The sequence below is a fragment of the Hemitrygon akajei genome, unplaced genomic scaffold (assembly GCF_048418815.1).
Source record: "Hemitrygon akajei unplaced genomic scaffold, sHemAka1.3 Scf000198, whole genome shotgun sequence".
NCBI classification, from domain to species: domain Eukaryota; kingdom Metazoa; phylum Chordata; class Chondrichthyes; order Myliobatiformes; family Dasyatidae; genus Hemitrygon; species Hemitrygon akajei.
The window spans coordinates 82,049-105,173 of NW_027332083.1; the positions used below are offsets into that span (position 1 = coordinate 82,049).

Here is a 23,125-nt window from a genome sequence, read left to right on the forward strand (position 1 = left end):
AGAAGTTAAAGAGATTTTGAAAGGTATAGATTGATAGTTTATTTTTTTCCCAGGGTAGGAACATTCACTACTGGAGGACACATTTAAGGTGAGAGGGTGAACTAATAGATGAATGGGTGAAGCTTTATTTTACACAAAGGGTGGTCAGTGTGCTAACAGGGGTGGTAGTGGTGTTTCAGATGCGTGCAGAGAATGGAGAGCTGTGGGCAGTGTAGGCAGAAAGGATCATTTTAGTTAGGCCTTTAATTACTAGCTTAATTAGTTAGGCAGAGAGGATTAGTTTAGCTCGATGGTTAATAACTAGTTTAATTATTTCAGCAGAGGAGATCAGTTTAGCAAGGAGTTTAATTAATGGTCTGGGACAGGACTACGTCACAGGATTGCTTCCAGTTTATAATTCTGCTCGAACTCTTGGGCGTTCCTCCGCTGGTCTCTTAGTTGGAAACAATCTCCCTCAAAAGATCATTGACATGTTGACTTTTTTGAACTGTGGGACTCGATACCTGACAACTATAAAGGATTCAGACTCAGTTGGCATGGCACGTTTCCAGAAAGGATATGTGACTGTAGTAGCACGTGGTCACAGGGTCGGAGAGCAGCAGGGATCACAGCGGGGGAGCAGCGACAGAGAGTTTCACTGAACTCCCGTCGAAGGGAAGATTTAAACTTCTTCAGTGTGGGCATCCCTGGAAGAGGCTTCGCAGAGTAGCAATCAAATCACAAACGAGAGAAAACCTGCAGACACAGGACCTGCCAAAGGGTTTCGGCCCAAAACATCCACTGTCCTTTTTATTCCACAGACGCTGCCTGACCTGCTGAGATCCTCCAGCATCTAATGGGTGTTGCTTTGGATTTCCAGCATCTGCAGATTTTCTCTTGATTTCAGACTCAATCGACACTTTTAAACGCCAACTCAAAAACCTATTTATTTAATCTTGCTTTTATTCGGGCAGCAACCCCGCTGTTTCTCTGACACTCGCCTGACTTGTACGAGGCCGAGTCGCTAGCTCGACGCTCAGCCCAGCTCGATGGAGAGTGAGACATCGGGCAGCAACCCCGCTGTTTCTCTGACACTCGCCTGACTTGTACGAGGCCGAGTCGCTAGCTCGACGCTCAGCCCAGCTCGATGGAGAGTGAGACATCGGGCAGCAACCCCGCTGTTTCTCTGACACTCGCCTGACTTGTACGAGGCCGAGTCGCTAGCTCGACGCTCAGCCCAGCTCGATGGAGAGTGAGACATCGGGCAGCAACCCCGCTGTTTCTCTGACACTCGCCTGACTTGTACGAGGCCGAGTCGCTAGCTCGACGCTCAGCCCAGCTCGATGGAGAGTGAGACATCGGGCAGCAACCCCGCTGTTTCTCTGACACTCGCCTGACCAGTTGGATGGAGAGCGTGCAAGGAGCCGGCCGGAATCGAACCCAGGACCATTCGCCTCAGAGTCCGGTGCAGCTGCCACTACACCACCGGCCGGCTATCATCTTGCTTTTTAACTAACATCTTTGTGTCTTTTATTTTCATCTTTATTTGTATGTTTAATTTTATTTTCATGTTCGCACTTTATCCCATTGAAAAACACTTTGAACGACATCGTCTGTATGAAAGTGCCCTATAAGGAAGTTATAATCACTAGTTTAGCTCAGCAGAATGGATCGGTTCAGTTGGGCATTGAGTTACTAGTTTACTGAGTTTGGGCTGCAGGGCCTGTTCTGCTCTGTGTTCCTGGGCAGATACCCGCAGAGCGCCTCAGCCCTTCACTCACGTTAAGTCGTCTTGCAGGACCGTTCCGTCCACCCAGGTCCACGTCAATTCCAGCGGGCTGTCCTTGATTCCGACCCAGTAGGCGCGGCTGGCGTTGTGCTCCGCCACAAATTGCTGAAACGGCAGAGAGAAAAAAAAAGGAGGCCATTCCACTGCAAGGCAAGGCCACCAGCGGCCGGGACGGGACATGCCAGCGGAGCGGTGCTGGCAGAGGGATCGACGCTCCTCAGCCCCGTCAACCCCTCCCTACCCCTCATTTCTCAATGTCCTCCACCTTCTTGCTGCCGGTGAAACTACTAACGCCAGAGACAAATACATACACCTTAAGTATTGTACATAAAGCACGAACAGTACAGTCTAGTACAGGCCCTTCAGCCCACAATATCGTGATGCTTTCCCGTATTCGAGCCTTTCACTACGTTCACTAAGAGCCTCCTTTCTCCTCATGTTTATGTGCCTCTCTAAGAGACTCTTAAATGAGCCTAATATACCTGTCCCTACCACTACCCCAAGTAGGGCGTTCCAGGAGCCCACCACTCTCTGAGTGAGAAAAGAAAACTTACCTCTGACATCTCTTCTACACTCCTCTGATATTAGTCATTCTCAGCCTGGGAACATGGCGCTGGCTGTCCACTGGATCTGTGCCTCTTATCATCTTGTATGGGTGGTGGCGTCTCTACCAAAGGAGACCCTTCCCTCCGCTGGCCTGCCGGTCACCCTTGGGCAAGGTGCAGCACCTGCTTAGTTCCACTACCCCCTCTACTGCCCTCTGGTCAGACGTGAAGCCTCAGCAGCTGGCGCACACCACAAGTCCTGGTTAGGCGACCACTGACACCAGGCCGACAATCTCTGAAGAGTATTGATAATGGCCGGGGAGTTACTCGTCTTGTAAAGACACTGCCCAGATGAAGGCAATAGCAAACCACTTCTGCGGAACAATTTGCCAAGAACAAGCATGGTTATGAGACCATAATGACAATGACCAAGTCGTGAGTTATGCAACCTTGTATTGGCCATTTCCGTCTTGGGAAAAAGTCTCCGGCCATCCACTCGATCTAAGCCTCTTATCACGTCGTACTCCTCTCTATCAAGTCACCTCTCATCCTCCTTCACTCTATAAAGAAAACCCGAGCTCCCTCAACCTACCCTCATGCGGCACGCTCTCTCGTCCAGGCAGCATCCTGGTAAACCTCTGTGCCCTCCGTAAAAATCCCACTTCTTCCTATAATGAGGTGGCCAGAACTGAACACAGTAAGCCAGAATTTTGTAGAGCTGCAACATTACCTCATGGCTCTTGAACTCAATCCCACTGAAGACTCATTCAGCACCCTGTCAGCTGAGGTTTTGCTCGGGGCAGGCCCAGCACATTTTGCTGTCGCTCTGCCAGGGACAGAGGAAGAGGGATACGCCACGTCCCTACAGAACGCCCTCTCTCCAGCCGTACAGAAGGTGAGCTGCCTCACGCAGGGCCAGGCTCCACCGAGCAACGGTGAAGCTGAATGTGGTACCAGCACCCAGCACCCCCGCCCCCCATCCCCCGGAAATGGAACTGCACCTAACACCCCGTGAGCAGAGGGGTTTCTCTGGGAGATCCGGGGTGAGAGCTAGGCTGCCATCATGGGTCCAGGCAAGGGCTCTGCCTGAGCTGACTGGGTTATGCCCGCAGCCAGGTGTCCCTGGAGAAGGAGAATGCAACGTCCATGGGTACAATGGGCCCCGCAGGCGCTCGAGTGCATTGTGGACAGTGAGAACCAACTTTTAATTTCAAACTGTAAATAGTGTGTTTTATGAAATCCTCTATATTGTATATTGCTAAGATGGCGTAATCGTTGGAGCAAACTTTTGTGTATATAAAAAAGTGGTAGACATAATGATCAGGAAATTAGTGGGTGACACTGCCGCTAGTGGTGTGGTAGACAGTACAGAAGGCTGATTAGGTTTAAGTCAGGGTTTATCTTAACTGGGGAAGTGGGCACAGGAGAGGCACACAGAATGTAACTCAGGGAAGTCATACCAATGACATAGGCAGGAAGGGCGACGAGGTGTCGTGGTCAGTGATAATCCTATTTTAATTTGAAACTGCAGTTCAGGGAGATCAAAGTTCAGAGTAAGTTTATTATCAAAGTACATATACGTCACCATATGCAACGTGGAGAATAATTTTCTTACCGGCATACTCAATAAATCTGTAATAGAATAATAACAGTAATAGAAACAATGAAAGACTGCACCAACTTGGGTGTTCAACCAGGGTGCAAAAGACAACAAACTGTGCAAATACAAAAAGTAAGAAGTAATAGATAAGCAATAAATATCGAGAACAGGAGATGAAAGTGTGTCCATGGGTTGTGGGAACATTTCAACGATGAAGTGAAATTTGCTGCTAAGTTAAAGGACAAAGGACAACATCCCCAGGGTACACACACAAAATGCTGGAGCAACTCAGCAGGTCAGGCAGCATCTGTGGAAAAGAGTGAACAGTCGACGTTTCAGGCTGAGACCCTTCGTCAGGCCCTGATGAATTTAATCTAAGAGATATATGAGTATTTAGATAATATGGACAGGTTAAGGGCAGTCAGGACAAACACGAGGAAATCTGCAGATGCTGGAAATTCAAGCAACACACACACAAAATGCTGGTGGAACACAGCAGGCCAGGCAGCATCTATAGGGAGAAGCACTGTCGACGTTTCGGGCCGAGACCCTTCGTCAGGACTCAAAACAGGTTCAATACCGCCCCCTGCTGACCGGGAGGATTCAGGACATCACACACAAAATGCTGGTGGAACACAGCAGGCCAGGCAGCATCTATAGGGAGAAGCACTGTCGACGTTTCGGGCCGAGACCCTTCGTCAGGACTCAAAACAGGTTCAATACCGCCCCCTGCTGACCGGGAGGATTCAGGACATCACACACAAAGTGCTGGTGGAACACAGCAGTCCAGGCAGCATCTATAGGGAGAAGCACTGTCGACGTTTCGGGCCGATACCCTTCGTCAGGACTCAAAACAGGTTCAATACCGCCCCCTGCTGACCGGGAGGATTCAGGACATCACACACAAAATGCTAGTGGAACACAGCAGGCCAGGCAGCATCTATAGGGAGAAGCACTGTCGACGTTTTGGGCCGAGACCCTTCGTCAGGACTCAAAACAGGTTCAATACCGCCCCCTGCTGACCGGGAGGATTCAGGACATCACACACAAAGTGCTGGTGGAATACAGCAGTCCAGGCAGCATCTATAGGGAGAAGCACTGTCGACGTTTCGGGCCGAGACCCTTCGTCAGGACCTCGTAAGGGCAGTCAGTATGGTTTCATGCATGCTAGGTATAGAGTTTTGTGAGGAAGTTATCAGGAAAGTCGATGAAGGCAAACAGTGGACGTAGTCTACAGGGACTTTAGCAAGGCATCTGACAAACTCCCGCATGGGAGGTTGGTCAAGAAGGTTCAGTTGCTTGGCATTCAGGATGAGGTAGTAATTTGGATTTGACATTGGCTTTGTGGGAGAATTCAGAGTGTGGTAGTGGATGGATGCCCCTCTGACTGGAGACATGAGACTAGTGAAGTGCTGTAGAGATCGGTGCTGGGTCTGTTATTGTTGGTCATCTATATCAACAATCTGGACGATAACCTGGTAAACTAGATCAGCAAATTTTCAGATGACACCACGATTGGGGGTGTAGTAGACAGTGAGGAAGGTTATCATGGCTTGCAGTGGGATCTAGACCAGCTGGAAAAAAAGGGGTTAAAAAATGGCAGATGGAATTTAACACAGGTAAGTCTGAGGTGCTGCACTTTGGTGGGACAGACCAGGGTAGGTCTTACACAGTGAACGGTAGGGCACTGAGGAGTGTGGTAGAATAAAGGGAGCTGGGAATCCAGGGGAATAATGCATTGAAAGTGGCATCAAAGGTAGATGGGGTCATTAAAAAAAGCTTTTGCCACATTGGCTTTCATAAATCAAACTAGTGAGTGCAAGAGATGGGATGTTATGTTGAATTTGTATAAGATGTTGGTGAGGCCTAATTTGGAATATTGTGCGTAGGTTTGGTCACTTACCTACAGGAAAGATGTAAATAAGGCTGAAAGAGTGCAGAGAAGACTTACAAAGATGTTAGTTGGTTTGGAGGACCTGAGTTTAAAGACTGGATAGGTTAGGACTTTATTCCTTGGAATGTAGAAGATTGAGAGGAGATTTGATAAAGTGGTTAGGGTAAATTCAAGCTGTCTTTTTCCACTGAGGTTGGGTGGGACAACAACCAGAGGTCAAGGGTTACGGATGAAAGGTGAACTGTTTAAAAGGAACATGAGGGGCAACTCAGAAGGTGGTGAGAGTGTGGAATGAGCTGTCAGCACAGTTGTTGCTTGTAAGTTGGATTTCAACGTTTAAGAGAAGTTTGGATAGGCACATGGATGTTTGGGGTATGGAGGGCCATGGTCCCAGTGCAGGCTGGCGGGAGTGGGCAGCTTAAATGGTTCAGCGTGGACCAGGTGGGCCAAAAAGGAATTTCAGGATGTACATCTCTGACATTAAGTGTACCTTTGAAGGGCCTGTTTCTGTGCTGTACTTTTCTATGACTGTGATAGTGGCAAATTAAAAAAAAGAGAATGAAGGGAGATTTGATGGGGGCAAACAAAATTACGAGGGGTATAGATAGAGTAATATGAGCAAACTCTTCCCACAGTGGTTGGGTGAGACTAGAATTGGGTTAAGGGGAAAGGTAAAATATTTAAGAGGAGCCTGAGGAGGAATTGCTTCACGCAGAGGGTGGTGCAAGTGTGGAACGAGTCGCCCACGGAAGTGGGGATGTGGGTTTGATTGCAGCATTTTAGAGAAGTTTGTACATGGATGGGAGGGGTATGGAGGGCTATGGTCCAGGTGTGGGTCAATGGGACTAGGCAGAATAACAGTTTGGCACGGACTAGATGACTCGAAAAGCAGGGTATTACACTTTTGGGAAGTTTAACCAGGGAAGAGGTTGACTAACAGAGCACTGTTAATGGAGAGACTTAGGTCTATAGGGACATCGTTTCCTGAAAGAAGCAACGTGGATAGATAGAGTGATGAGGAGTGGATAGAGATACTTGGGGTGATTTCTCTGGTGTGACGAGGAGTGGATAGAGACACGGGGTGATTTCTCTGGTGTGACGAGGAGTGGATAGAGATACTTGGGTGATTTCTCTGGTGTGACGAGGAGTGGATAGAGACACTTGGGGTGATTTCTCTGGTGTGACGAGGAGTGGATAGAGACACTTGGGGTGATTTCTCTGGTGTGACGAGGAGTGGATAGAGACACTTGGGGTGATTTCTCTGGTGTGACGAGGAGTGGATAGAGACACTTGGGGTGATTTCTCTGGTGTGACGAGGAGTGGATAGAGATACTTGGGGTGATTTCTCTGGTGTGACGAGGAGTGGATAGAGACACTTGGGGTGATTTCTCTGGTGTGACGAGGAGTGGATAGAGACACTTGGGGTGATTTCTCTGGTGTGATGAGGAGTGGATAGAGATACTTGGGGTGATTTCTCTGGTGTGACGAGGAGTGGATAGAGACACTTGGGGTGATTTCTCTGGTGTGACGAGGAGTGGATAGAGACACTTGGGGTGATTTCTCTGGTGTGACGAGGAGTGGATAGAGATACTTGGGGTGATTTCTCTGGTGTGACGAGGAGTGGATAGAGACACTTGGGGTGATTTCTCTGGTGTGATGAGGAGTGGATAGAGATACTTGAGGTGATTTCTCTGGTGTGACGAGGAGTGGATAGAGACACTTGGGGTGATTTCTCTGGTGTGACGAGGAGTGGATAGAGACACTTGGGGTGATTTCTCTGGTGTGACGAGGAGTGGATAGAGACACTTGGGGTGATTTCTCTGGTGTGACGAGGAGTGGATAGAGACACTTGGGGTGATTTCTCTGGTGTGACGAGGAGTGGATAGAGACACTTGGGGTGATTTCTCTGGTGTGACGAGGAGTGGATAGAGATACTTGGGGTGATTTCTCTGGTGTGACGAGGAGTGGATAGAGATACTTGGGGTGATTTCTCTGGTGTGACGAGGAGTGGATAGAGACACTTGGGGTGATTTCTCTGGTGTGACGAGGAGTGGATAGAGACACTTGGGGTGATTTCTCTGGTGTGACGAGGAGTGGATAGAGACACTTGGGGTGATTTCTCTGGTGTGACGAGGAGTGGATAGAGACACTTGGGGTGATTTCTCTGGTGTGACGAGGAGTGGATAGAGACACTTGGGGTGATTTCTCTGGTGTGACGAGGAGTGGACAGAGACACTTGGGGTGATTTCTCTGGTGTGACGAGGAGTGGATAGAGACACTTGGGGTGATTTCTCTGGTGTGACGAGGAGTGGATAGAGACACTTGGGGTGATTTCTCTGGTGTGACGAGGAGTGGACAGAGACACGGGGTGATTTCTCTGGTGTGACGAGGAGTGGATAGAGACACTTGGGGTGATTTCTCTGGTGTGACGAGGAGTGGATAGAGACACTTGGGGTGATTTCTCTGGTGTGACGAGGAGTGGATAGAGATACTTGGGGTGATTTCTCTGGTGTGACGAGGAGTGGATAGAGACACTTGGGGTGATTTCTCTGGTGTGACGAGGAGTGGATAGAGACACTTGGGGTGATTTCTCTGGTGTGACGAGGAGTGGATAGAGACACTTGGGGTGATTTCTCTGGTGTGACGAGGAGTGGACAGAGACACTTGGGGTGATTTCTCTGGTGTGACGAGGAGTGGATAGAGACACTTGGGGTGATTTCTCTGGTGTGACGAGGAGTGGATAGAGACACTTGGGGTGATTTCTCTGGTGTGACGAGGAGTGGACAGAGACACGGGGTGATTTCTCTGGTGTGACGAGGAGTGGATAGAGACACTTGGGGTGATTTCTCTGGTGTGACGAGGAGTGGATAGAGACACTTGGGGTGATTTCTCTGGTGTGACGAGGAGTGGATAGAGACACTTGGGGTGATTTCTCTGGTGTGACGAGGAGTGGATAGAGACACTTGGGGTGATTTCTCTGGTGTGATGAGGAGTGGATAGAGACACTTGGGGTGATTTCTCTGGTGTGACGAGGAGTGGATAGAGACACTTGGGGTGATTTCTCTGGTGTGATGAGGAGTGGATAGAGACACTTGGGGTGATTTCTCTGGTGTGACGAGGAGTGGATAGAGACACTTGGGGTGATTTCTCTGGTGAGGCAGAGGCCAAGGGGACACCTGATAGCCGGTTACAAGATCATAAGCGGTGTCAATGGAGTAGACAGCCAGTATCTTTCTTCCAGTGTCAAAATGTCTAATACGAAGAGACATGCATGTCAGGTGGGAAGGAGTAACTTCAAAAGATATGTGCGTGGCGAATTATTCTTTTTTTACACACATAATGTGATGGGTGCCGGAATATGCTGCCAGAGGTAGGGTTGGAAGCAAACACAGTACTATGCAAAAGTGTTAGGCCTCCCAGCTATATACAGTGCCTACAAAAAGTATTCACAACACCCCCCCCCCCCCCGCCCCCCGTCCCTTGGAAGTTTTCATGTGTTATTGTTTTACAACATTAAATCACATTGGATTTAATTTGGCTTTTTTTGACACTGATCAACATAAAAAGACTCTTTTGTATCAAAGTGAAATCAGATTTCTACATATTGGTCTAAATTTATTATAATTATTAAACACAAAACAATAGATTCCATAATTATTCACTCCATTCGAGTCAGTATATAGTAGATGTAATTTAGGCAGTAATTACAGCCTTGAGTCTGTGTGGATAGGTCTCCATCAGCTTTGCACATCTGGAGACTGCAATTTTTCTCCATTCTTCTTTACAAAACTGCTCAAGCTCTGTCAGATTTAATGGTGATCGTGAGTGAACAGCCCTTTTCAAGTCCAGCCGCAAATGCTCAATTGGATTGAGGTCTGGACTCTGACTGGGCCACTCCAGGACATTAACTTTGTTGTTTTTAGTCCATTCCTGTGCAGCTTTGGCTTTATGCTTGGGGTCATTGTCTTGCTGGAAAACAAATCTTCTCTAAAGTCACAGTTCTTTTGCCCACTGTGTCAGGTTTTCCTCCAGGATTTCCCTGTCTTTTGCTGCATTCATTTTACCCGCTACCTTCACAAGCCTTCCAGGGCCTGCTAGAGTGAAGCATCCCCACAGCATGATGCAGCCACCACCGTGCTTCACGGTAGGGATGGTGTGTTGTTGGTGATGTGTGGTGTTTGGCCTACACCAAACATAGCAAAAAGAAACAAAAAGAATTTTGGTTTCATCAGACCAGAGAACCTACTTCCAGCTGACTTCAGTCTCCTACGTGTCTGCTGGTAAACTCTAGCTGAGATTTCATGTGAGTTTTTTCTCAACGGTGGCTTTCTCTTTGCCACTCTCCCACAAAGCTGCAACTGGTGAAGCACCCGGCAACAGTCTCTCCCATCTCAGCCACTGAAACCTGTAACTCCTCCAGAGCTGTCATAGGTCTCTAACTGGCCTTGCTCTCTGGTCCCCTTCTTCTTTATCTGACTTTTACTGGCCGTTGGCAGCCAACTAAATGGTGCATTACTGCCACCAACTGGACTAGAGTGTGGTGTAGAGAGTTGGGAAATAAAACCCTCACTAGTTCTCAATGAAATGAAAACTAAATTACTCCAAAAAGCCTTATAGATTGTAAGTAATGAAAGACAATGTGAATTCAATTCAAGTCACTTCCATAACTTAGTAAAGTTTTTAAATGAAAACTGTCAACCCCCAAAGCTAAGAGTGCAGCCTGCATTTGCTTTTCTTCAACCTCATTTGCTTCACAATGCAAAAGAATGTGTTCAACTGTTTCATAATGATGACAGCACCTACCCACCCAGGAGTGAGTGATGTTTTCCAAGAAGATACAAAGAATACTTAAGCACAGTGTGCCCAATTCTAAGTCCAGTCAATATAATTCCTTCCCCACTTGTCATAAGAAATAGGAGCAGGAGTCGGCCATCTGGCCTGTCGAGCTTGCTCCACCATTCAATAAGATCCTGGCTGATTGGCCATGGACTCAACTCCTCCAACCTGCCTTTTCCCCATCACCCTTAATTCCCCTACCGTGCAGAAATCTATCCAAGCTTGTCTTAAATATATTTACTGAGGCAGCCTCTACTGCTTCATTGGGTAGAGAATTCCACAGATTCACCACTCTCTGGGAAAAGCAGTTCCTCCTCATCTCCGTCTTAAATCTACTCCCCAAATCTTGAGGCTATGTCTCCTAGTTATAGTCTCAACTATCAATGGAAACAACTTTCCTGCCACAATCTTATCTATCCCTTTCATGATTTTATATGTATCTAAAAGTTCTCCTTTCATCTCCTCTCATTCTTCTGAATTCCAGCGAGTACAGTCCCAGGTGACTCAACCTCTCCTCATAGTCAAACCCCCTCACCTCTGAAATCTACCTGGTGAGCCTCCCCTGCACCACCTCCAAAGCCAGTCTGTCCTTCCTCAAGTAAGGAGACCAGAACTGCACGCAGTACTCCAGTGTAGCCTCACTAGTACATTGTACAGTTGCAGCATAACCACCCTGCACTTAAATTCAATCCCTCCAGCAATGAAGGTCAACTTGCCTTCTTGATAGCCTGCTGCGCCTGCAAACCAGCCTTTTGTGATTCATGCACATGCACTCCCCAGTCCCTCTGCACAGCAGCATGCTGCAATCTTTTACCATTTAAATAATGATCTGATCTTTCATTTTTCCTTCCAAAGTGGATGACCTCACATTTACCAACATATACCCCACCTGCCAGACCCTTGCCCACTCAGTTAACCGATCTATATCTCTTTGCACCTTTTTCACAATTTGCTTTTCCACTCAATTGAATGTCATCAGCAAACTTAGACACACCACACTCATTCCCTCTTCCAGATTGGTAATGTACATCACAAACAGTTGTGCGCCCAACACCGACCTGATGGATCCATTTTCCAGATGCCTCACTATTTCTTCCTCAATGATAGTTTCAAGCATTTCCCAACTACATATGTTAAACTAACTGGCCTATAGACACCTGCCTTTTACCTAGCATGAGGAAATCTGCAGATGCTGGAAATTCAAACAACAACACACACAAAATGCTGGTGGAACACAGCATGTCAGGCAGCATCTATAGGGAGAAGCACTGTCGATGTTTCGGGCCGCGACCCTTCGTCAGGACTCAAAACAGGTTCAATACCGCCCCCTGCTGACCGGGAGGATTCAGGACATCACACACAAAGTGCTGGTGGAACACAGCAGGCCAGGCAGCATCTATAGGGAGAAGCACTGTCGACGTTTCGGACCGAGACCCTTCGTCAGGACTCAAAACAGGTTCAATACCGCCCCCTGCTGACCGGGAGGATTCAGGACATCACACACAAAATGCTGGTGGAACACAGCAGGCCAGGCAGCATCTATAGGGAGAAGCACTGTCGATGTTTCGGGCCGAGACCCTTCGGCAGGCCTTTTACCTACATCCTTTTTGGAATAGTGGCATGACATTCACCTTCTTCCAATCTGCTGGGACCTGCCCAGAGTCCAGAGAGTTTTGGTAAATTATCACCAGAGCCTCAACTTCACTCTGCTATTTCCCCCTTCCCCTATAGACCCAACAGTTTATGTATTCTGTAAAGGTGTCTCCCCTGATGCCCATTATCCCACGTCTTGCCATACTCCCCTAATTTTTAGCCCCACCAACCCCTTGATTTGCTAAGCGGAAGTTCTATGCTCACAGATGAACTTCTAACAGCTTTTTTGGCCAAACAATCAACCCGCACATTCCCCTCAGTCTGCAGGGTCCCATAAAAAGAGACATGTAAACCAATACTTTGAACATGAAATAAAGTTTGAGGAGCTTCCAGCAGTAAATCTGACCCACTGCTAGAACGAGACTAGTCAAAACCGAAAAAGAATCTGAACAAATTATAACTTTGCAAGGACAGATTTTCTCCATCCACTGTGAACCCAAAATGATGGCAACCAGTTCTGCAGTTTATACAGATAACTGGATAAAAAGATATTTCTTTATTATTACCTGTAATTCAGGCACAAAAACAGCCACAACGACATTGCATTCCCCTTCTTGCTCACTCACTCAGTTGTTGAGGATGGTCTGCTCTAGACAGGTTTACAGCTGTACCATATTCTTTCCATTTCTTGATGATTGACTTAACTGTTCTCCAAGAGATATTCCGTGATAGAAATTTTCTTGCATCCATCTCCTGACTTGTGTTTTCCAATAACCTCTTTGCAGAGTTGCTTGGAGTGTTCTTTTGTCTTCATGGTGTAGTTTTTGACAGCATAATAATTCTGCAGCAGTTTGAGCTTCCGATTACCGGTGTATTTTACTACAATCATTTGAAACATCTTGACTGCACACAGGTCTCCAAAAACAGATTTCTATTCAACTAATTTTGTGACTTCCAAGGTCAATTGGCTGCACCAGCGATGATTTGGTGTGTCATATTAGAGGGGGTAAATACTTATGTAATCAATTATTTTGTGTTTTATATTTATAATTAATTTAGATCCCTTTGTAGAGATCTGTTTTCACTTTGCCACAAGTCTTTTTCTGTTGATCAGTGTCAAAAAGCCAAATTAAATCCACCGTGATTCAATGTTGTAAAACAATAAAACATGAAAACTTCCAAAGGGGGTGAATACTTCTTATAGACACTTTTTATGTGCCTAAGACTTTTGCACAGTGCTGTATGTGGTGACATATACATACTATGATCAGAGAACTAAATGTGTGGCTCAAAGATTGGTGTGGAAAAGTAGGTTTGAATTTGTGGAACATTTGAAAAGGAGGGGGCTGTTCCAGAGGGATCCAGACCATTCTGAGATAAGGGTCCTGGTGAATGACATAACCAGGGCTATGGATGGAGTTTTAAACTGAATAATTGGAATCAGAATTTGTTTCACAAACAATAACAGACTGCAGAATAAAGTGTCACAGCTACAAAGAAAGTGCAGTACAGGTAGACTACAGCCTACACATCAGTGAATTTGAATGACTCAAGGACAGTGGAAGTAGACAAACCAATTGTCTTTGTTCTTGCCATGTGCTTGAAGGGGGATGGAAGTGGCCATTTTGTGAAGCTGATCTGCAGCTTCCATTTTGTGAACTCTTTGAACTGATTCTTGCTCTGAGATAGCCTAATCAGAGCAATTGAATGTGGACACAAAGAACTTTCAGAGACCAACCATTGCAAATGTGGAGGACCCCAAGGACATATGGAGATCAGAGAAGGAAGACAAGGAACACTTGGCCAGCATAGACCCCCTTCCTGGGTAATACCTTTTCTATTCTCTGACTGTTCATGGAGAGTCAGGAAAACTTAGCAAGTATTCTGTTGTGTAAATTCACGTGTTCTTCCGTTGAGACAATAAAGGTACTTGCCAGTAATTACAGATTCTCTCTGTGCCTCCCTGATCAGTATTACTAAGGGGTAGATCCTTCAACAACAATAAGGTGCAAGATCATCAGAATCAGGTTTAATATCACAGCATATTTTGTGAAATAGGTTGTTTTGCAGCAGCAGTTCATTGTGATGCATAATAAAAATGTAAATTACAACAATATATATAGGGTTTGAGAGGGATAATAAATCAGCCATGTTGGAATGGTGCAGCAGACTCGGTGGGCTGAATGCCCTAGTTTTGCTCCCATGTCTTACGCACTGTGGATTCTCCACCCTAAAGCAGAGGAGGTGCTGGACCTCATAATATGTATGAAATAGACAAAATCTCCTGGGCCTGGCCAGGTTTATCCAAGAATATGATGGGAACGCTGGCTGAGATACCTACATCACCGTTGGTCATGGGTGAAGTGCCAGAAGACCACCGAGCAGCGAATGCTGTGCTGTCGAGCTCCGAGGAATTCTATCAGTCACGATCCTCCAGCCCAAACTTACTATCGCCGCCCTCTCAATCCTACCATCAAGCCAACTGTGTATCCAATTGGTTAGCTCTCTCTGGACCCCGTCTAATTTACCCTGCCAGGGTGAAAAGTGGCCAAGAAAAACCTGGCAAACTATAGACCAAGTAGGCCTACCATCTGTGGTAGTCAAATTAAAGGTTCACAGGTTCATTTTGTATCGACATATGTATCCATACACACCTCTGATTCCTCTTCTCCAGATAGCCACAAAACCAAACTCGTTCAGAGAGAAAAACGTCAAAACCAGCCACCCCACACAAGAGAAAGAATGGCAACTTGATCATCAAACCCCCAAACCCTCCTCCCCCACAGAAAAATAACAAAAGAACATCAACCCAAACCCCACTTCTTCCCGCACAAAATGCAGCAAGAGCATTGACTCCCAGACTCCCCTCTCCCACACCAACAAAACTAACACAACACAACTCCCAAAGCCCCTCCCCTCGTAAAACTAAACGGAAAGGAAACACTGAAAACAGAATACTGAAACCATAAGCCCACGGTCCATGAATGCAGAACCGTGGTAACATCCTCTGACAAGATCAAAAGAGAGGGACACCAGACATACACAGAGGACTACCCGCCTGCCACAGCGATAGGACAATCACAGACTCCTTCTCCAGCAGCACAGGGATCCCATCGGCAAAGAAAAGGCAGCTGAACCCATGGTTACTGGAGAGGATTCCGAGAGACAAGATACACAAGCATTCGGAAAGACAGGGGTTGATGTGGGATAGTTGGCATGGCTTTGTACAAGGGAGATCACGTCTCACAAATTTGCTTTAGGTCTCTTTGTTTTGGAAGAAGAAACCAAAAAAACGTAGATGAGAACAGGTTTGTAAATTGTCTACCTGTACTTCTGCAGGATTTTTCTGGGGTTCCACATGGAGGCTGCTCTGGAAGGGTAAATTAGACGGGGTCCAGAGAGAGAGAACTAATTGGATACACAGTTGGCTTGATGGCAGGATTGAGAGGATGATTGCATTTTGAAGTGGAGTTTAATTTGGATCTTGCATCTTGGGAAGCCAAATCTGTGCACCACAGTGAATGGTAGGGTCCTGTGGAGTGTTGTAGTACAGAGGGACCTCGGAGTATGAGTTCATGGTTCTGCGAAAGTGGCGTCACAAGTAGATGGAGTGCTGAGAAAGGCATTTGGCATGCTGGCCTTCGTCAGTCAGTGTACTGAGAAGAGGAGTGAGGACGCCATGTTGCAGCTGAACACGATGCTGGCGGGGCTCACTTTTTGGGATGTTATGTTCTGTTTTGCTCACCCTGCCACAGGAAAGTTGTGCAGAGGTTTCCAAACATTTAGCTGGATCTGAGGAACTGAGTTACGGAGAGAGGTTGAGTAGATTGGGACTTCGAGGTAGAGGAGAAGAGCTTCTCAGCCTCAGCTTCAAATACACCTAATGACCTGACCTTCACAGCCGCCTGTGGTGATGAATTCCACACAATTTACACTGATCCCAGTGAGGATACATGATATTTACACTGATAGTCACCCCTTCCAGATGAAAAGCAAATTCCTCATCCTTCACCCAATCCTTCGACACACTGCTTGAAGTTTGAGCCCTTGGTATTTTATATTTTGACCCCTTCTTTAAAAAAAATAGGCCATTACTGTTTACTTTGCTTCAGCCCACCGATTTTATATCACGGTGACAGAAGCGATATTGGCAGCTTGTTCTACCCGGAGAATGGTCCGTACGTGGAACGAGCTGCCGGAGGAAGTGGTTGAGGCAACTCTTGAACAGGGACATGGAAAGGAAAGGTTTAGAGGGCTAGATTAGAATGGGAACCTGGATTGCATGGGCCAACTGGGCCGAATGGCCTGTTTCCGTGCTGGATGGATCTGCGACTCTGCAAGAGCACATATCAGACACAGACAGAAGCTTTCATACCTTTCTAAAACAGATTCTCCTTGGCATCCATTGAATTTCTAAATGGTCCGAGAACCCATGCTCACTTCCTGAAAGGAGTGGCCATGGGCACTTGCTATGCCTGCCTTTTTGTCAACTGCATGGAACAGGCCAGGTTTGAAGCCTATGCCGGTATTGCTTCCCAACTCTTCCTACGTGACATCAACAACTGCACCAGTACTCCTTCCTGCACCACGCTGAGCTCGTCAACGATGCCTCCAACTTCCACCAGCTCTTAAACTTACTTGGTCCATTTCTCCAGAGACAGTCTATCTACTAACATAAACCCACTGACTCTCACAGATACCTGGACTATACCCTGTCCCACTCTGTCACTTGTAAAAACGCCATCCCCTTCTCTCAATTCCTCCATTTCTGCCACATCTGTTCTCAGGATGAGGCTTTTCATTCCAGAACTACTGAGGCATCCTCTTTCTTCAAAGAAAGAGCCTTCCCTTCCTCCACCATCAATGCTGCCCTCACCCACATCTTCGCACTGCCGCACCAGGATAGGGTTCCTCATGTCCTCACCCTCTAGCCTCCGCATCCAGCACATAATTCTCCGGAACTTCCACAACATCCTATGGAATCCCACCACCAAACACGTCTTTCCCTCCCAACTTTCCATTTTCCACAGGGATCACTCCCTACACCTCCTCCCTCACTACCATTCAGGGCCACAAACAGTCCTTCCAGGTGAGCTGACACTTCACCTGTGAGTCTGTTGGGGCATCTACTGTATCTGGTGCTCCTGGTGTGGCCTCCTGTATATCAGAGAGACCCAATGAAAATTGGGAGATCGCTTCACCGAGTACCTATGTTCTGCCCACCAGGAAAAGCAGGATCTCCCAGTGTCCATCCATTTCAATTCTACTTCCTGTACCCATTCCGATATGTCAATCCATGGCCTCCTCTACAGTCGCGATATGGCCACACTCAGGTTATATTCCAACTAGGTAATCTCCAACCTGATGCATGAACATCAATATCTCGAACTTCCAGTAATTTTCCCCCTCCTTCACCATTCCACATTCCCTTTTCGCTCTTTCACCTCATCTCCTTGTCTGCCCATCACCTGCCTCAGGTGCTCCTACCCCTTCCCTTTCTCCCATGGTCTTCTACCCTCTATCAGATCCCCCTTCTCCAGCCCTTTATCTCTTTCATCAAACTTCCCAGTTGTTTACTTCACCTCCTCCCGCTCTCCCGGTTTCACCTATCACCCACCACCTTGTACTTCCTCCTCCACTCTCCCCACCTTCTTAATCGGACTTCTCTTCTTTCTCTTCAGTCCTGATGAAGGGTCTCGGCCTGAAACGTCGACTGTTCACTCTTTTCCACAGATGCTGCCTGACCTGCTGAGTTCCTCCAGCATTTTGTGTGTGTTGCTTTGGATTTCCAGCATCCGCAGATTGTCTGGTGTTTCTGGCTCCATCGTGGGCACTCATCTCTCCACCATCTTCAAAAGGCAATGCCTCAAAACGGTGGCATCTAGCATTAAGGTCCCTGCCCACTCAGGACAGGCCTGCTGTCATTACCACCGTCAGAGAGGAAGCGCAGGGACACTGAAAATTTCAGGATCAGCTCCTTCCCCTCCACCATAAGATTTCTGAACAGACAATGAACCGATGAACACTGCCTCAGGATGTTACCAAAGACGAGCAAATTTCTACAGATGTACCGTGGAGAGGATTCTGACTGGTTGCATCACCGTCTGGTGTTGGGAGGGCCACTGCACAGGATCGGAAAAAGCTGCAGAAGATTACAAACACAGCCAGCTCCATCATGAGCACTGACATCCCCCGCCCACCACCGTCAAGCGCCCCTTCAGAAGGCCATGTCTCCAAAGGCAGGGTGTAATTGCCGTCATTGATAGAGACGGGAATATTTTGGCTTAATGTGTATTGTCTATTTGTAATGGAGTAATTGTGTTAGTTACTGTTTTGTATGTACTGTATAGCACCGAATTTGTAATAAAGGAAATTTCGTGTTAAGAAAAAGGTAGCATCCATCATTAAAGACCCCCATCACCAGGACATGTCCTCTTCTCATTGCTACCATCAAGGAGGAGGTACTGGAGACCAAAGGCACACACCCAATGTTTCAGGAACAGCTCTTTCTGTCCTCAGGTTTATGACCGGACAATGAACACTTAACACTATCCACTATTTGACACTCTTCTTCACTACTTACTTATTTTTATGTAGTTCTTATTATAATTTTATGCCTTCACACTGTATTGCTGCCTCAAAACAACAACAAAAAAAATCATGATTTGGTGATAACAAACCAGGTTCTGAATTACACACAGCAGACACTATATTCGGCACTTCTGGTATCTCAGAAAGTGGCACGGAGTGTACAGGCACGTTCGTGGTCTTCTGTGGCTGTGGTCCGTCCACTTCTGGTACCTCAGAAAGTGGCACGGAGTGTACAGGCACGTTCGTGGTCTTCTGTGGCTGTGGTCCGTCCACTTCTGGTATCTCAGAAAGTGGCACGGAGTGTACAGGCACGTTCGTGGTCTTCTGTGGCTGTGGTCCGTCCACTTCTGGTATCTCAGAAAGTGGCACGGAGTGTACAGGCACGTTCGTGGTCTTCTGTGGCTGTGGTCCGTCCACTTCGAGGTTCGACGTGTTGAGCGTTCAGAGATGCTCCTCTGCACACCAGTGTTGTGACGTGTGGTTGTTTGAGTCACTGTCAGCTTGAACCAGTCCGGACATTCTCCTCTCACCTCTCCCATTAACAAGGCCCTGTCAGCCAGTAGATTTGTCTCTCTGTTTTTTGCACCATTCTCTGTAAACTCTAGAGATGGTTGTGGATGAAAGTCCCAGCAGATGAGCAGGTTCTGAGATACTCAGACCACCAACAGTCAAAGTCATTCAGATCACCCCCTGAGCCAATCACGTGGCAGCAACTTGATGCATAAAAGCACGCTGACATGGTCAGGAGGTTCAGTTGTTGTTCACACCAAACGTCAGAACAAGGGAAGAAATGTGATGCAAGTGACTTTGATGGTGGAACGATTCTTGGTGCCAGATGGGGTGGCCTGAGTAGCCCAGAATCTGCTGATCTTCGTGTTTTCCTGCTGCCACAAAACAATGATTGTCGCATCCTCTGATTCTGCTCGTGTTGGACACGGGCTCCAGACGGATGCCTTTGAACAGCGCTGGCTTCCCCGGTTCCTACCTGTTCCTCCTCACTTCGGATCACCAGCAGCTCAGAGCCGAGGCTGATGCAGGCCTGCCGACTCTCCTCCCAGCCCAAGGTGCTCATCGAGAAGAAGTAGCAGTTGCCTGCGAACGGCATCCAGGACCTGTGGCAGAGTTCGCTGGTGCAGTCTGGGAGGGCGGTGGGGGGAACAACAAGGCAGGGCAGATCAGCAACGTACAGAAGCGGGAGGACGCAACATCAATGGGGTACCCCCCACCCACGGGCAAAGTTTCCTCGGCACTGCCCTTCCCACAGTGCAGCACTCCCTCCACACCTGTTCCTCCCCCTTTCGATTGGGAGGGAGAGGGTGTGCTGGGTGGAAGGTTTAGAATGAGTGGGGGGGGGGAGAAGGGAGAAAGGTGGAGCAAAGTGGAAAGAGAGTGGAGGGGGGAAAGGGGAGAGAGGAGCGGGGTGGGTAGAAGATGGTATGGGAGGCATAGGGGAGAGGAAAAGATACGAGGGGAAGGTAAGTGTGGTGGTGGAGAGGGCGGAGGAAGAGGCTGAGAGCAAGGGGAGGGGGAGAGGAGACGAGGGGAAGGTTGGAGAGAAAGTAGGGGGATGGAGGTTAGGATGGAATGGGAGAAGGTTGCAGGTGAGGGGATGAGACAAGAGAGGGGGTGAAACAGAAGCAAGGGGGAATGGGAAGCAGAGGGAAGAGGGGGACAGGGAAAGAGAGGAGGGGGAAAGGGAGGGGGAAGAAGGGAGGGGAAGGGAAGAGCAGAGGGAAGGGGCAAAAGAGTGGAGGAAGGAGGAGGGCAGGGAAGAGGAGAGGATGGGTGGTGCACACCAAAGGTCGGTGCCTTTCGGCCAGTGCCCACGGATTCACTGACTTATCCGCGTCTCCCCACGCCCACACTCACTGAACATCCTGCAGAAAGACTGGAGCCAGTTGAGGAAGGTTTTCTCGTAGCGGCTGCACTGCGACTGTGAGGCATTCTGCCCGACGATGCCCACGGCCCGTGTGTAGCTGCTACGGACATTGTCGAGGGCGGTCTTCTTTTGGGTGTAGTGTTGATTGAGCCGGGTGCCTGTAGGCAGAGGATGGGGGGGGGGGGGGAGAGTGAGCGGACGGCGTCAGGGGTCAGACAACGCAGGAGATGCCCTGTCCCACAGCAAACAGAAAGGTGCCAGTAACTGCTCTATCTTTCCCTCACCCATCCCCTTCTTTCCTCCCTCTCTCCAGTCCTCCACTCCTTCCTTAGCCTCTCTTGCCCCCTCCTGCCTCTCTGCATGAGCCCGCTCTCCTCCCTTCCACTCTCCTTGGTGTCGAGCAGGACAGCACATGAACAAGCTCTTCAGGGCACCATGTCTTTACTGGAAACAAGTCATCCTATCCACCTGCACACGGCCCTGAGGGGGAGAGCAGGGGGCGAGGAGGCAACGGGGGGGGACAAAGGAGTGGGAAATGAGGAGGTGTCGTGGGGACAAAGGAGTGGGACAGGAGTGGGAATGACGGAGGAACGGGAGGGGTAAGGAGTGGAGATGGGAGGGGCTGAGGCGCAGGAGGGGAGGGGTTAAAGAAAGGGGAAGGGAAGGTGTGAGGAGCGGGGTTGGGAGGTGGGGTAATGAGTCAGGACAAGATGGGGACAGGAGGGGTGAAACAGAGGACAGGGGAGGGGGAAAGAGGAGCAAACAGTAGGGGGAGTTAGGCACTCTAATTAAAACTCCCTCTAAACGGGAGGGGGAGCTCTTGTACAACAAGATGGGCTCTTGAACTCACAGTCTGGCTGTCCAGACACAAATGCATTTGTACACAGTGTGCAGTGCTGTCCTGCGATTCTTTAACCACAACCCATAATAAAATGATACACAAGGATTAGCTTCACTGCCAAATGAAGCTGCCGATTATTTCTCAAACCTGAGAGCAAGGAGATGTTCTTATAGGAAACGTCTCTTGCCAGTTTGTCTGTTATGACAACTAAGTGACATTAGATTGGTGGGGGGATCTCATTGAAACCTATCGAATATTGAAAGGCCTGGATAGAGTGGACATGGAGAGGATGTTTCCTGTAGTGGGGGAGTCTAGGAGCAGAGGGCACAGCCTCAGGACACAAGAAACTCCCTCTAGATCAGAGATGAAGAGGAATTTACTGAGCCAGAGGTGGTGAATCTCTGGAATTAATTGCCCGAGATGCCTGCTGACTCAATGGGCAGCATGGCCTAATCCTGCTCCTATCTCTTACGGTACGTTTTGCAATCCTCGCAGAGTTGGTGTACATGTCAGTACAAAAACAATACTATTAGGAAATGATGTTATTTTTCAATAGTCTTTTTAAAAGATATTGATAGTTTTTGAACATGTATTATAATATGTTTGATTTATTTCAATCTGTCTCTGTGGTACTTTTATTAATAGTAAAACAATGATTACAACAGTATTCATCTCTTTTTCTTAAAAAATCCATAATTATGGATACTAATCTAGCAATCAATAATAGTCTCTGTTCAAAATTACGATGGAACATAGAACACAGAATACAACACAGGCCCTTCAGCTCACAATGTTGTGCCAACCTTTTAACCTAGTCTAACATCGATCTAAACTTTCCCTCCTACATAACCCTCCAGTTTTTAATCACACATGTGCCTATCATAGTTTCTTCAGTGTCTATACTACTGCCTTAAGCATCTACCACCCTCTACTAATAACGGATATAATAAACATATTGTCTCTGACATTCCTCCGACACTCTCCTCCTATCACCTTTAAACACGAGAAATCCTGCAGACGCTGGACATCCAGAGCAACTCACACAAAATGCTGGAGGACCTCGGCAGGCCAGGCAGCATCTGTGGAAATGGATTCAGCCACTTCCGCCCCGGGAAAAAAATCTCTGGCTCTCCGCTCAATCTACACCTCTTCTCATCGTGCACACCTCTATCAAGTCGCCTGTCATCCTCTTTCGCTCCGAGGAGAAAAGCCCTAAACTCAGAAGACGTGCTCTCCAGTCTAGACAGCATCCTGGTGAATCTCCACTGCACCCCCTCTGAAGCTTCCTATAATGAGGTGACAAGAACTGAACACTATACTCCAAATGCTGTCGAACCAGGGTTTTACAGAACTCAAACCCGAGATTAAACAACCCTGTCAAACTGCATGGCCACTCTGGACCAGGATTCCTCTGACCCTCCACTCTGCTAAGAATCTAAACTGAGAAATGTTTTTAGATTCAGCACACACTCTCAGAAAGGTCCTGAGATATCAGTGTACCCCTTTCTCATCTTGCTATCTTCCAAGTCCTTCTGCTTCTCTGTCCTCCTGTCGGCGTGATTAAACTATACTCTGGAA

The 23,125-nt window shown here is 47.8% G+C and overlaps 1 protein-coding gene across 1 annotated transcript in view; it reads right to left on the bottom strand.

The window, feature by feature from the left end:
* Nucleotides 1–23,125, bottom strand: part of LOC140724369 (CD209 antigen-like protein C) — a 210,839-nt gene that overhangs the window by 8,174 nt on the left and 179,540 nt on the right. Inside the window, exons 3-5 of the mRNA XM_073038813.1 lie at nucleotides 20,697–20,864; nucleotides 19,813–19,964; nucleotides 1,761–1,873 (exon numbers count right to left, since the gene is read on the bottom strand). Of these exons, the coding sequence (XP_072894914.1) occupies nucleotides 1,761–1,873; nucleotides 19,813–19,964; nucleotides 20,697–20,864 (433 nt within the window). The remainder of the gene's footprint in view (nucleotides 1–1,760; nucleotides 1,874–19,812; nucleotides 19,965–20,696; nucleotides 20,865–23,125) is intronic.